Here is a 14,333-nt window from a genome sequence, read left to right on the forward strand (position 1 = left end):
GATTTTTCCTTCAACAGAGCATGCTGCTATCGTGCAGTATTTTTTCCGTCTAGCCTCAGGGACTAGATTGCCTGTCAGGCTCAAGCACATGAGCTTTTTACTCTCATGGATTTCAGCGGGAAGCTAGAGGTTTACATCACTTGTTGAATTTGAGATTTATACCCTGACATTTGGATTAGATGTTTAAAAATGAAATATTCTTCTATTTGTGTGGCAAAAGTTCCTTCTTCCTTGTGTTACGTCAGAGCAGCTGTTGTTGTGCTCTGCTTTTTTCTTTCTGAGGGCTGTCTGTGACAGACACCAGCCATCATTCTATCTAGTCATTACTGCAAGGAAATTGGAAACTGCAGCTACTGGGCTACTGGGACGTGATTATCTTCTCTTTCATGTCAGGTTTGTCTTTTACTGTGACACAGCAAAAGAAATGTTTGTACAGCTAATAAAACATTTATCTAGAGATAAACAGAAACGCCATGTCCTGGTTGAACGAGCTGCTGATGTAGAGCTAATGCAAGACGGGTTTACTAGCAGTGGTGATACAGAAGGGGTGACGAAAGGGGACCCTCCCCCTGCCCAAAGTAATGCCCACAGCCTCTAGGTAATCAGAAGTGGGGAAGCCTGCAGACTAGTAGCAGCAAGATTCAGTTAGATAAGAATCCCAAAGCAAGCAGAGATTGCTGGTTTTGTTGGCCTCTAGGAAAGGACAGTCTTGTGAAATGTTTAGTCAAAGGCTTACAGCACTTGCCAGGGCTCTTGACTGAACAAGAGTCTCGTTAGATTTCCTTCTTCAGTTCGGTGATCAGAGTGACGAAATAATGCATAGTAACTCAGGACTGTGAAATCCTTGTTTTATGAAAATAACAATCTGTAATTATATTTTTGTTATTGAGGAATACGAAGAATTAAACGAAAGAGACATAAATCTGTCAGTGCTATGAATGGTTTTGAACAGTGTGTGCTGTCTGTCCAACAGGGATTAGCATTTCCTTGTAATTTTTTAGCTTGTTGACATCACAAAACTTACAACGTAGGAAATATGTGAAAAACAGAGCCAAACACCCTCATTTGCTAAAACTGTCTTTTACTTTGAGCTTATTCTTTAAATCTTAAAAAGGTATTTTTGATGGCACATAGCCTGAGAATCAGCACCTTTGCATTTACAAACTACAGAGAATCCCTGTCAATTTATGTTTCCCTAATTCTGACTTATAAATCACACAGAAAATCTTACTCTTTGTTCCTGTTTTCTCTGAAAGGCTTAACAGCACATTGCTGCAACAAGATTGCATGTTATGAGGATTTCATGCACAAAATAGCTTTACAGCACATTAAATATTATTTAGCAATTTCATCATAAATGAAAATTATAATGAAAACATAAAGTACACATATAAATACACAGTGCAGCTTTTGTGATGTGCTACCGTTCTTTTTGTCCATTTACACTGCAGTGCACAAGAGCATCATTAGTGCAAATTAATGAGATTTTACTGTACAGTTGTCTTGTAACAAGCTCCTAGATATATTTCAACTGACCGAGGCCAGTGTAATAAGTTAATTTTCCGTGTCTGGTTTGGTGAGAGGTTTCTCAAGCTCTTCTGCAGCGTTAGATTTCTTCTGGCTTGGGATAGCAGGCAGGACACGACTTGGTTTCAGAGGCTCTCCTGATAGGCCAGGCAAGAGAGAATAGAGCAAATGACTCTGAGAATGTCCCCTTTTCTGGGATCTGGAGGTTGGGGCTGGTGGGAGAATAACAGCATCAGTCCATAGGGAACTTAAAGGCAGGGACTTAAACTTCTTAGCACCCTGAGATGGTAGCTGAGCTAGAGGGAAAAGAAAAAGAGAGGAAGAGTGCACAGAAAGTGAAAAGTACAACATTTTTACAAATGAGTTTGCTACTTTCTTTGAACTGTTGTTTGTTTGTGTTGTGTGTACTAAAACCTGCATTTGCAAAATGCTAAAGTCTGGCAGGGCTAATCTTCAACTATGGAAAACTACACAGTGTGAAGCAAATTACTTTGTGTTTGGTGATCCTTAAGACTTGATAAGTTCGAAGGTCTACTTTCAACAAGCAGAGAATGCGTAGTTTGTCTGAAAGAAATTTTGTCTGTTTAAGAGGGATTTCCACAAGACATTTTTTCATCAAAACCCACAGGCTGACTGAAACAGAAAGGTTCCATGGGGATATATTATTATTAACAAAAGCTTTGTGGAAGGATGTTGTATTACCCAGGGTAAATTCTGATCGAAATCTTAGAAAGGTGAATATGGGATACTGTGTCTGGGTTGTACTAGGTACGATCAGTCATGAAGATAGGTCCACATGTGGTCTACAAGTCACAGACCATAGAAGTGGCCTGTTACCCTGTAGCACACCAAGACCCACAATGAAACACAAGATCCACAGCTGTTTTATCTCATGTCTATCAGCACTCTTGTAAGAAACTGTGGATTTAGATCATCCTTAATCTGCATCTCACACTCAGCAGTGTAACAGTGTTTGTGCTTTAAAGTTAATATAGTTCTTTTCTGTATCTTCTCTGAATTGAAAACCTCAACCTCCTTCATTCAGACAACTTACCAATTAATTTTCTATTTTTTTAAAAGGAGAATTCTAGTTTGACTTTCATCTTACAAGTCATGGCAGCCTCCAGAAGGTTAGTTGCATTCTCTGTTTTGCTGGCTTCATCCTTGGAAACTAACCACAAATGCTTCCCAGTGGTCAGGTGTTAAAAGCCATTCTCTGAGACAACCAGTTGTTCTCAGGGTGGTGTCATGCTTGTGTCCTGTTCTTTACATGCAGGAAGAATCCTGCCATAAAGTATTCTGCTCAAAAGGTGTCCATCTCAGCCTGTCATTATCATTCCATTTCCTACTCAACTCCAATGAAAACCTGAGTGTTCATGTTTGCATTTTTCCTGGCAGCCCCTTTGATTATTCTTGTTTCATAATTTGACAGAAATTTTGCTGATGCAGGTTCAGGGAAATTCTTCAGAAATGAGGAATGGAGGAGAGTGTTTTCTCTCAAACCAATTATAATCTTGAGTAATTCCAGAGAAACATCTGAAGTTAATCTAGATTTGGACTGTTTTAATGGAGGATAAACTGATAAACAAATTAATTTTAATTAGAAATAACAGACCACATAATCAATGGGTATGAACTGAGTAACTACTGCAGTCAATGCACCTGTGATTATCTGGACCTTACAAGTCAAATTTGATATTAGAAAAAATCCCCAAACCAAACTAAACAATCAGTACACTTGAGGACTCATAGGTAGAATAGTGGATGGAGTTTCTTGAGGGCTGTAGAATAAAGATACAAGAAGAGAGGACTTAAGGAGTTTCAAGTTGGTTAACCTAACCTAAAAAATCCTAAATACCCAAAGTTCTCCTAACAGCTGTTATTTCTCAGAAGTGAATCTTTGAACTAATGAAGTTTGCCTTCTCACTATTCATCAAGCAACATCAAAAAGAATAACTGGTTCACTGGTGGAGTAGATGCAGGAGAAGTGAGACATTATGTAGTTTTAGTAAGATAGGATTACTAAGTTCATCTCAAATTTTCATTAAAAAAAAGTAGATCCATTACTATAATATGGACCAACACTTGATAGAAGAAAAGCACCCAAGGTGTTAATTCCCAGAGAATAGGTTTACGCTGCGAAATGACCTTGATAAATTAGAGAAACAGTAGAAAATTCACATAATGAAGCTTGGCAAAGGCAAATGCAAACCACTACGCTTAGGATAAACAAACAAACAAAGAAATCCCAAACTACCAGAAGTCCAGACATAAGATGGGGAATAGCTGGCTGGGGAGTAACAGTCCTGCAGGTAACTGAGGAGACAGACTGTGCCTGAGTTGGACATGTACTGAAGAACTTCAGGCAGAAACCCTGCGGCTTCTGGGCCTTGGCAAAGCAAAAGCACACCAGTTTTGTCATGCAAGCCCTTCCATGCCTGTAGATTAATTAATAGGTTGATATCTACTCTGTTGAAAACAAATGTTACCTCTCTAATGTCTGCAGTGGGTACTGGCAGAGCTTTGCATCTATGCATTTTTTTACTTTATACGTTGTGAAAAGAGGCTGAAGTTCTCCTTGTCACGTTGCCCTGTACCACATGCTGTATACTTATTTCATCATTCATTATTTATCAGGAGCAGTAATTCCCCAAAGATTCACCAGGTATCTATCTGGGGCAAAGCAGAATCTTTAGAGAGAGGATTTAAAAAATTGATATGTTTGTTGGTTTTTTATTTCAGTACCATTCAAGTTGTGATGGCCTGAGCAGGCAGCATTTACTAGTGCTGCCTGGCCTTTGGCAATGTAGGGTCATATTCAAGGTTCATTCATGTTCACAACTTCAGGAAATTGCTTAGTTCTCCTTTCCATTAAAAAACCCCAAACCATTAATACTTTGCTTTAGCTCATATTGAATATGTGTGAATCAAGCAGGGCTAAATACAATAAATGAGCCCATTTGTTTTCTGGCACATGATGGAATGTTTTGAGTTCATTAAACGTTTGGTGAGTAAACCAAGTGCATATTGAGAGGCTCACTTGTTTCCCTCTTTGGAGCATAGGCATATGTTCATGCATTCAAAGTTTACACCTTGGTAAAATATCCCCAGAACACTGCATGTACTAATAAAGACCTTACTGACGGGTTTAACTTCACCCCCATGACTGGGCAGCCATCACAAACCCATGCTCACCCCAAGAAGTAAAAAACAGAATCCAAACAACAATTACTTTCCAACAAGTCCTACATACTATTTAGGATATTTGATAAGGACTTCAGGACTCATACATGGATGGCTTTGAAATAATACCTATAATGACTGGTGTTAGTATATGTGTTGAAACACCCTGAACCCAGCACTGAGGTCTATGAGACAGAACCCTTAAGGCTGGTTTCCATATGTCCAGAATCGATACACAGCAGAAGCACTGTTAATTATTCACGTTCAGAGGGCAGAGTCAGCTACTGCAGACCTAGTGACACAATAAGAGCTACTGATTCAGCGAGCTTTTTTGACTCATGACACTCAAGTGGCTGCTATTACAACCTGCAGAGGCAAAAATAAGGCTGTCAAGGAGGCATTGGCCAAGGAGTATGTAGAAGGGAGGACTCTTTAGACGCTGCTTTTTGCAAGCCATGGTGGTCTTCTGCAGAGAGAAGGTTGCTTTGTAGAATTTTTGCTATTAACTTGGGAAAGAGGAAACTTTGAATCATGATGAATAACAACAAAAACAACCACTGATCACCAGAAAATATTGTTAAATGGCCTACAGAAATAGACCTTTTTTTGTTGTTGTTGTTGCTCAACAAGTAATATCCACAGTATGGCTTCAACCTTCTAAGGCACATGAAGAAGTGAGAGCAGCAGAGAGTTCTCTAGAAGTCCCATATTTTTTTAGAAAATTGTTCTGGTATTGTGTGAGCGGTGTGTGATAGTTCTAAGATTGTTTTCCAGGGCTCCTTGGGAGAGTCACGTGATGAGATGCAAAGAATGTGCTGCGGGTTGAGCAGGAGCATGCAGCGTAAGATTGCTGCCAGACAGTGCTTAGGCTACTCAGGAAACCATGGGAAGGACCTCTTTGGCCCTAGGAACATATGGAGGATAGGAGTTTATAAACCATGGTTTAAAGCCAATAAAGTACTCTTCTCCTATGCTACTGTCATTCCTATTGTTCTAACTTGTATTTTTAAATATTTTTTGCTTAGAGATTAAAGCATCTCTTCCTTTTTTTTCATTCCCCTTCCTTTTTTGGGAGATGTTTCTTCTTTCTGTTAATCTGAGTAGTTTCAGTTCTCTTTCTAATTTATGCTTATTTTATTGTTTTAGCTCCCTGGTTGCTTTTTTTCCTCACTAACTTTGTTGCATGTTTCTAATATACACCTTGTGTAACAAAAATATTAGAGAAACACAAATGTTTATATTTAATTTTGTTTCAGGAGCCATTTGCCTGAATAAAAGCTATGTCCAGAACAGTAATATTTTTAGGGCTGACTGGAGAATGAGTGAAATCTTGGCTCTGAAACAGTTATTTGGAAAGCTTTGGAATCAAATGTGTCATTTCTGTTAACAAAGAAGAAATGTAATCCATTTTGCAAATAACTTGGCTTTTCTGTTTTCAGCTTGAACTGATGTTCAAGCAATAATGGCACCTGGATAATTGTAATGTGTTAGTTAATTACACCATGATTATTAACTGTGATAATTTTATCTTATTTGTAAAATACAGTTTTTGCCATGAGACTAGAACTAAAATGCTGGCTGTTTGCATGAATTGCTGCAAGAACACCCAAGTGATTATGAAATAATTTTAAAAAGATTTTGCTTACAACTATGTTTTACCTAGAAGACACAGAGGGCATTAGTAGAAAGCTTAAAAATAGAAGACTTGGAGCTGGCATTCTGAAAGCAGTTAGATTGTTTTCTTTACTCTGAGCAGACAGAGAATACCACCTCAGTATTCCACATATCTCTACTTTTCTTCTTCCTCTCTTACTTACTGTGCAGCAGCAGTGCAGGATTCTGTATTTCCTCTACCCAATCTGGTGTTCCCTATAAAGCTACCTCTGCTGTTTCGTTTTTAGTAATATTGTTATAGTTGCAGAATTGCTTCTGAAACTCAGATCATAAGAGGCAATGAATCTTAAATTTAGCTCTGAAATGTGAATGCTTTAGGACCTGGGGAATCTGCAGGTTGACAAACAGGAAGCTGCAAATCTTCATCCAAAATACACTGGATGATTTGCGCCTGGTGGTGCACAAGAATGTGAGGGCAGGACACTGATGGAAGTAGGGCTAATGTTTGCATGTGAAGAACACCCCAGTTGCTGTCTGGATCCAGCCTGGGACACTTACTAAGTCTTGACACTCTGCCAGGGCTGTGGGGTAAGGCTTTCCCTGCCTTTCGGGATCTTGCTTCTCACTGCCTTGGGAATTAGGAGCTGGCTGAAAATGCAGTGGAAAAAAAGGCTGCTGCTCTCTCAATCCCTTTATTTTGGCTCCTGATTTACAGAAGCTACCCAAACAACTTGCTGTTAGGATGGGAGAAGTGAATGGTTCCCACCCTCTTGTAAAAGCTAGTCTATTTTCTGTAACAGCTAGTCTGTCTGCTGTGCTTAAGACAGACAGAGAGATAAAACATCATTTGTCTATGTAGCATTCAGAAAATGACAAAGTATTTGGAAGCCTGATGATCTTGTTCTAATCCTCTTCCCTTTAATTTTTGCTAGCAAAAGGACACAAAATTCAGTATCATGATATTTTTCATGTTGTCAGCAGAAGAGTCATTCCTTATACGGGCTTTCATCTCACATATCCAAACTTTCTCTGCCATGCAGTCATTAGGGTGTTGTCATCCACCTCTTTACATCCTGTAAGTCACCATGTTACATCATGTCCTGCCCCCAGTGAAAAGCTACCAGAGTCATACAGGCATAAGCAATTGAGAATGAAAGTGAGAGTGAAACCAAGAGTGAAAAAAATCTCATGTCTGTGATGATTCCAGGCACCTCTTGTCTGGAAAACAAATGTAGAACCAAACTCTCCTCTATATTGATGTACATCGCTTCTACTAGGCCAACATTTTGAAACTCATTGGAAAAGAAGTTGTGATCAGCAGCACAAAGTCCAGCTGGAGGTAGGCCAGTCACGAGTAGAATGTCCCTGGAGTTGATGCTGGGGCTAATACTATTTAATGCCTTTGTTAGTGACGTGGACAATGGGTCAGGTTGCTACTTCTGCAACTTTGCAAATGATACGAGACTGTGAGGAGTGGCTGATACAGCAGATCGGTACGCTGCCATTCAGAGAGACCTTGACAGGCTGGAGAAATGGAGGGACAAGACTCTTACAAAGGGAAATGCAAAATCACAGAATGGTTTGGGTTGGAAGGGACCATAAAGACTATCTAGTTCCAATCCCCCTGCCATGGGCAGGGACACCTTCCACTAGACCAGGTTGCTCAAAGCCTCATCCAGCCTGGCCTTGAACACTTCCAGGGATGGGGCATCCACAGCTTCTCTGGGCAACCTGTTCCAGTGCCTCACCACCCTCTCCAGGAAGAATTTCTTCCTGATGTCCAATCTAAACCTCCCTGTTTTCAATTCAAACCTGTTACCCCTTGTCCTGTCACTACAGGCCCTTGTAAAAAGTCCCCCTTCAGCTTCCTTGTAGCCCCTTCAGGTACTGGAAGGTGCTATAAGGTCTCCCCGGAGCCTTCTCTTCTCCAGGCTGAACAAGCCCAACTCTCTCAGTCTTCCTTCATAGCAGAGGTTCTCCAGCGCTCTGATCATCTTCGTGGACCGCCTCTGGACCTGCACCAACACATCCATGCTTTCCTTGTGCTAAGGTCCCCAGATCTGGATGCAGTACTCTAGGTGTGGTCTCATGAGAGCAGAGTAGAGGGGGAGAATCCCCTCCCTTCACCTACTGACCACGCTTCTATGGATAGAACCTGGGATATGGTTGGCTTTCTGGGCTGCTAGCGCACACTGTCGGCTCATGTCCAGCTTTTCATCCCCCAGTACCCCCAAGTCCTTCTCCTCGGCGCTGCTCTCTATCCACTCTCCCCGCTTGGGATTGCCCCAACCCAGGGGCAGGACCTTGCACTTGGCCTTGTTGAACCCCATGAGGTTGGCAGTGGCCCACCCCTCCAGCCTGTCCAGGTCCCTCTGGATGGCATCCCTTCCCTCCAGTGTGTCAACCGCGTCACACGGCTTGGTGTTATTGGCTAACTTGCTGAGGGAAATCCTACACCTGGGAAGTCCTGCAGCTGAGAAATCCCACACCTGGGGAGGAATAACTCCCTGCACCAATATGTGCTAAGGATCAAACAGCTGAAAAGGAGCTTGTCAGAAATGCAGCTGGGGGCCCTGATAGACCTCAAGCTGCACATTTGTTGGCAATGTGCCCTTGGGGGTCAAGATAGCCGACAGCATCCAGGACTCCATTAGGAAAAGCTTTGCCAGCAGACTGTGGGAGGTAATCCTTCCCCACTACTCAACCCTGGTGAGACACACCTGGAGTGCTGTGTCCAGTTCTGGGGCCCCCAGAACAAGAGAGACAGGGACATACTGAAGCAAGTCCAGCAAAGGGGAATGGAGGCGATTAAGGGATTGAGTGTCCAACCTCAGAAAGGAGGCTGTGACTCTTCAGCCATGAGAAGCTAAGGCAGCTCAGGGTTTCAGATAAATGCCTGACTGGGGGGAGTAATGAAGACAGAGCCAGACTCTTCTCAGTGGTGTCTTGTGAAGGGAATAAAGTCAATAGGCACAAATAATTAAGAATAAACTTTTTACTCTGAGTGTGGTCAAACACTGGAACAGGTTGTCCAGAGCAGTTGTAATCCCCATCCTTAGAGGTATTTAAAACCTAAATGGGTGTGATCCTGAGCTACCTGCTGTAGACGACCTCCCTATGGGCAGGAGGTTGGATTAGACAGTTTCAAAGGTGCCTTCCAACTTCAGCCATTCTATGATGCTGTGAAAAAGGAACATGAAACCTCTCGCAGGGTCTCAGATGCCAGTGATGGAGGCACACAGTATGATACCGTAGCTGAGACTTGCCTGTACTTACTTTTGTGAGCACAGTGGTTGGGTATGGGAGCTAGGCTTTTCCGTAGAGGAGTAAGATTTTTTATTTTGGGTTGGTCTACAGACATCTGTTGAAAATTCTTACCTGTGAAAGAAAAAGATAATCTGTTACCATATGAAAATATTTGTAAATAGTATGGTGCACTATAGATCTCTGGCTTCAAGAAAAAAAAGAAAACTTGTGTAGTAATTCTGAGAGATGTGTAATAACAAGAAACCACCAATGGAAACAAGATGTTGTTTTGTTCTCTTTACATTAATTAGAAAGGGTGAGTGGTTTAATATAATGTTCATGTGTACCCTTATCAATTCCTCTCATACCGTATAATAATTGGTCTTAAAAAAGGCATAGTTCAGTAACTACATCCATGTAAGAATATTTGCACACTAAATTTATAGAAATATTCAACTGGATGGATTCGATTTCAGAATCGAAGGTTTAGTTTGCAAACTTTTCTGATAGGGTCTCAACCTTTCTAAGTACAAGAACAGATATGGACTTTAACTGCTGATTGCAAAAGGAGGCTGGTGGAATTCTATCAGCAGTAAAGATGAGCTTTGAGAGGGTTTTCCTGCAGATGGAAACATAGCAGAACTGATAAAAATTGATACTGATTGTTATTAGACTATATTTATGCCAATTTAATTTTTACTAAGAAGAATAGATGCTGGAAAATGAAAGGTGAATTGACTAATTGTGGCATTTCACAGACTAAATTAAACTTTCATCTAGTATTATTAAAAAAGAGAAATCATTGGATGATGTAATGCATTTCACTGCATAAATGATACATCAAATATTATGAGCAAAGTAGAAAATGAACCAACAAATCAACATTTTCCCCAGATCCTTTTTCTGAGTTGATCTTATGCTGTAATTCGAGTGCCTCAATTTTTTCTTGTTCGCCATCATCAGATCTGAGATGAGTTGTCTTGCCAAACAGCTGCTCATCCATCATGGCATTGCAACAGCTCGTTGCGGAGCAAGCGCATGCTCTGTCAGCACACAGAGACAAGGGGAGACACAGGCTGGATGTAGTAGGATATCTTAAGCAATAGGAAGAAATGGAATGATATAAATTGCCTTTGTGGCTTTATATTTGGTACTTGAAAATACCTCTCTATTGCTGAGCCGTGAAAGATAAAGCTATAACAAGATAGTTGTAGGACAGTTTCCTAAGGTGCACTGAAGTAGCTGTCAAGTCTGCTTTAACTATGTTGCTGACTAAATGGGTTCTCTGTGAAAGGAGTTAAAAGTGGTGTTGATCAGACAAATCCCCATGTTAATAGCGCAGCCTTCAGCTCTGCATGGAGCAAGATTCTGGTCCAAAAACCACAGTAGTTAATAGACATTGGATCAATCTATTGGATCCCATGGGTAAAGCTGATAAGTATGGGTGCAAACCATGAAGAAACTCTTATGGATGAATGGTGTCTAATAGAAACAGACTTTGGTTTCATTTTCCCATGTTTTACTCTTTATTTAGTCTTTGACACTTCTCCAGGGTGATCAAAAAGTGGTTGTAAAAGTTTGTAAATATCTTCTATAGACATTGCATCCGCTGTGCACAAAGAAAGAAATATATCAGTTCCAAAATAGCAGAGAATCAAGCCTGCTGCTCCCATTAGTGCAATTCGAGTTATATTGGTTTCAGTGGTGCTTATGCTGAGAACTAATGGCTTATTATGTATGTACCATTATAGCTTTGATGATGGGAGGTTGTTTTTTCTATCAAGAGAGATGTTTATTTCATAAATGGAGATATCTGGCAGCAAAACAACAGTACAAAGCACAATGATGTTTGCAAGGCTGGTGTGAATGCTTGGAAAAGAATCCTTGTCTAAAAGTTCTGGCATCAAGTGGAAGTATTCTTCTCCTCAGAGAAAAAAGTTTTTCGTTCTTTAAGACATCATCTTTGTCATCCCCAAGAGCATATTTATGATGACATTTATTTCAGAATGAAATGGAAAGGAGGCAATTTCATTATTATAAAATGCAGGACTGTTCTGCATTTAATTTTGTTTACTGACATTTTTTACAGGCTGTTCTTTGATTTTCCTTTGCATTTAGGTAGATGAACCACACTGTGGTGTGTTTTGTGGAAAAGTTGTAAATGTTAGATAAATGTCCTGCTGTAAATCAGTCCTTCAGTTTGAGAAAGAAATAGCGACGCTGATCAGGTTTGCTCTACCCTCTCCTGGCCAAGAAGTGCTTCCTGTTGGACTATACCATACTGCTTATGCCAACATAAGCTTAGTAAGAGGCTATTTTTCACATTACATGCTCAAGCAAATAGCAGGTACTGGTGTGCTGTAATAAAACCTGTAATAAAGTATCGCCTTAGACCTGGAATGCTAGTAATCTAGAAGATGAGTGGGTGATAGAAGGAAGCTCCAGCTGGTTAGAGGATGCTAAAAGCTGCCTTACATTAGAGGCAGGCTTCCTTTTACCCCTATCACTTGGAATTTCTCTACTTGCATGATTTTCCCTATGGGAAGTATAATAGCAGTATATTTTGCAAAAAGATGACTGCAAAGCTCAAATGCTTCAAATTGTGGATGCCAGCTCAGCACTGTGGCTGGCAAGCACTCTTGCAATATTGACGGTAGTTTTTGGTATAGTCCATCTTTGCTCTCCCCTGCGTAGGGCAAGACAAAGTAGTTATTCTGAAACCAGCGGCATGAGAGTAAGGTAAGTCTCATTGCTACCCACAGCAACCTCTCCCCTTTGTGTAAGAGCTAAGGCTCAGCTAGTAAATTGACTCATCTTTCATTTCCAGGAGCACAGAAAACAGAACAAAAAACCTCAAAAAATCCCCATCTTTGTGCCAGCTGCCTTAGTAGCAGTTAGCACAAAAGTTAGCTCTGACTTCAATTAAAGGCGTGGTCATGCGAGATAATCAACCTTGTATGTCAGCAGAGAAAATGATTTTCCATTGAGTTCCCTTAGATTACTGATACCTCTAATCCTGCCCTGGATATTCAGCGATTAGAAAATTACATGTAGTCCCCACAGTCATGATTTGAGGTATGGCGTGTTAACACTTCAGTGTCCTTCAAAGTCCAGAGTTGCTTTTTCCCTCAGCTAGGCCTTCTGCAGGAAAAAAAAACAGGAGGAAATCTCTTTCCTCAGAGAGCTGCCTGCACAGAGCTGCCATCTGGGCTGAGCCAGACTTACTTTGCTTCTGATCCCTGAAAGTCCTGCAGGCACAGTGCACGGGAGACCTGGAAGCCCTGGAGTTCATACAGTAAATGCAGTTCTAATTTACAGGAGGTCAGGTGGCTTTAATTGCGGCATATTTAAACCACACACATAGGCCCAAAGAGGGATAAGCAGGTCTTTTTATCCTGAGGAAAAGTTAGACAGTATCTGGGTTGTGTAGTGTGTTCCTGTCAGATGCTGTCTGCTTCCTTACAAGGTTTTAATTCACATGCTTCAGTGGAAGTCCTTTTTGCCAGCTACATGAATCTCTTTCTTGTTGGAAAGTTTTGTTAAAGGGAGCTGGTACACAGAGAACTGCCTTTGAATTTTTTCTTCTGAGGGAGATGATAAACTGTCAGAGATAAAATGACTTACCCTTCCTTTGGACATGCAGACAGCTCCCATTGTAACAATTAAATTTCACATAATTGATACGATTTTGCCCTCATTCCTGCATGTAGACTGCTGGTCCTACACTGAGTCCCTGCGCAGATCACAGAACACGGTGATGATGCACAGCGTCCACCCTGATTCCTCTGCTTGCAGCTTTTTGTCATAGGATGTTCATAGCAAACCACCTGCCCTGTTCAGAGCAAGCAAGGATTTAACCATACAGTATTCTACAGTCTTATGAAACGTCTATAATTACAGCTGGGAGGGGACTTTTTACAAGGGCCTGTAGTGACAGGACAAGGGGTAATGTGATTAAATTGAAAGTGAGGAGGTTTAGATTGGATATCAGGAAGAAATTCTTTCCAGAGAGGGTGGTGAGGCACTGGAACAGGTTGCCCAGAGAAGCTGTGGATGCCCCATCCCTGGAAGTGTTCAAGGCCAGGCTGGATGAGGCTTTGAGCAACCTGGTCTAGTGGAAGGTGTCCCTGCCCATGGCAGGGGGGTTGGAACTAGATGGTCTTTAAGGTCCCTGCCAACCCAAACCATTCTGTGATTCTATGATTCTATGGTAGTTACTTCCACATGAGATATATTCATAGTCTAGCTATTTCACCAGGAAATGTTTCCCCATAACGGTCTCCAGCTTTGGTTTATCAATTTGAGTTCATTTCTTCTCTTACCATCAACATGAACAATTTCAAGTATCTCAGCCTCACTCTACCCTATTATATTTAGGCTGTAAAGAAGTACTGCAGGTTTTCTTGTGTTCCACATGTGAGCTGAACCTTACAGAGTTCAGTGTAGAAAGTCATACTGGAACAATCCTTGCTAGCCACACAGAGTTTGGGGTTTGCATGGTTGAGTGAACCCCTGAAGAGTGCACAGTAAAAAAGTAGTGACACCTATAGACCAGGTCTATCAAGCTTTCAGGAACATGGCTTGATGTTCAGGAAGTGGAACTTTTTGAATAGCTCCTTTTTACCCTGCAAAACTATTTCCAGCATTTATTTGCACAAGGTAGAATGGCCTGTCATTCTGAAATTTCCATCTCTATTCTCATAATTAGAGATGTGAACAAAGATTTGCTATTCTATAGATCTCTTTGCTTAGGAGTCAGCACA

At 41.0% G+C, this 14,333-nt stretch overlaps 1 protein-coding gene across 1 annotated transcript in view; it reads right to left on the minus strand.

The window, feature by feature from the left end:
• Window positions 1-1,554: 1,554 nt before the first annotated feature.
• Window positions 1,555-14,333, minus strand: part of ANKRD55 (ankyrin repeat domain 55) — a gene marked incomplete at its 5' end in the record, with an annotated part of 29,811 nt that continues 17,032 nt past the window's right edge. The window contains 2 exons of the mRNA XM_010157937.1: window positions 1,555-1,823; window positions 9,601-9,702. Of these exons, the coding sequence (XP_010156239.1) occupies window positions 1,555-1,823; window positions 9,601-9,702 (371 nt within the window). The remainder of the gene's footprint in view (window positions 1,824-9,600; window positions 9,703-14,333) is intronic.

Source organism: Eurypyga helias, unplaced genomic scaffold, assembly GCF_000690775.1.
Source record: "Eurypyga helias isolate BGI_N326 unplaced genomic scaffold, ASM69077v1 scaffold9888, whole genome shotgun sequence".
NCBI classification, from domain to species: domain Eukaryota; kingdom Metazoa; phylum Chordata; class Aves; order Eurypygiformes; family Eurypygidae; genus Eurypyga; species Eurypyga helias.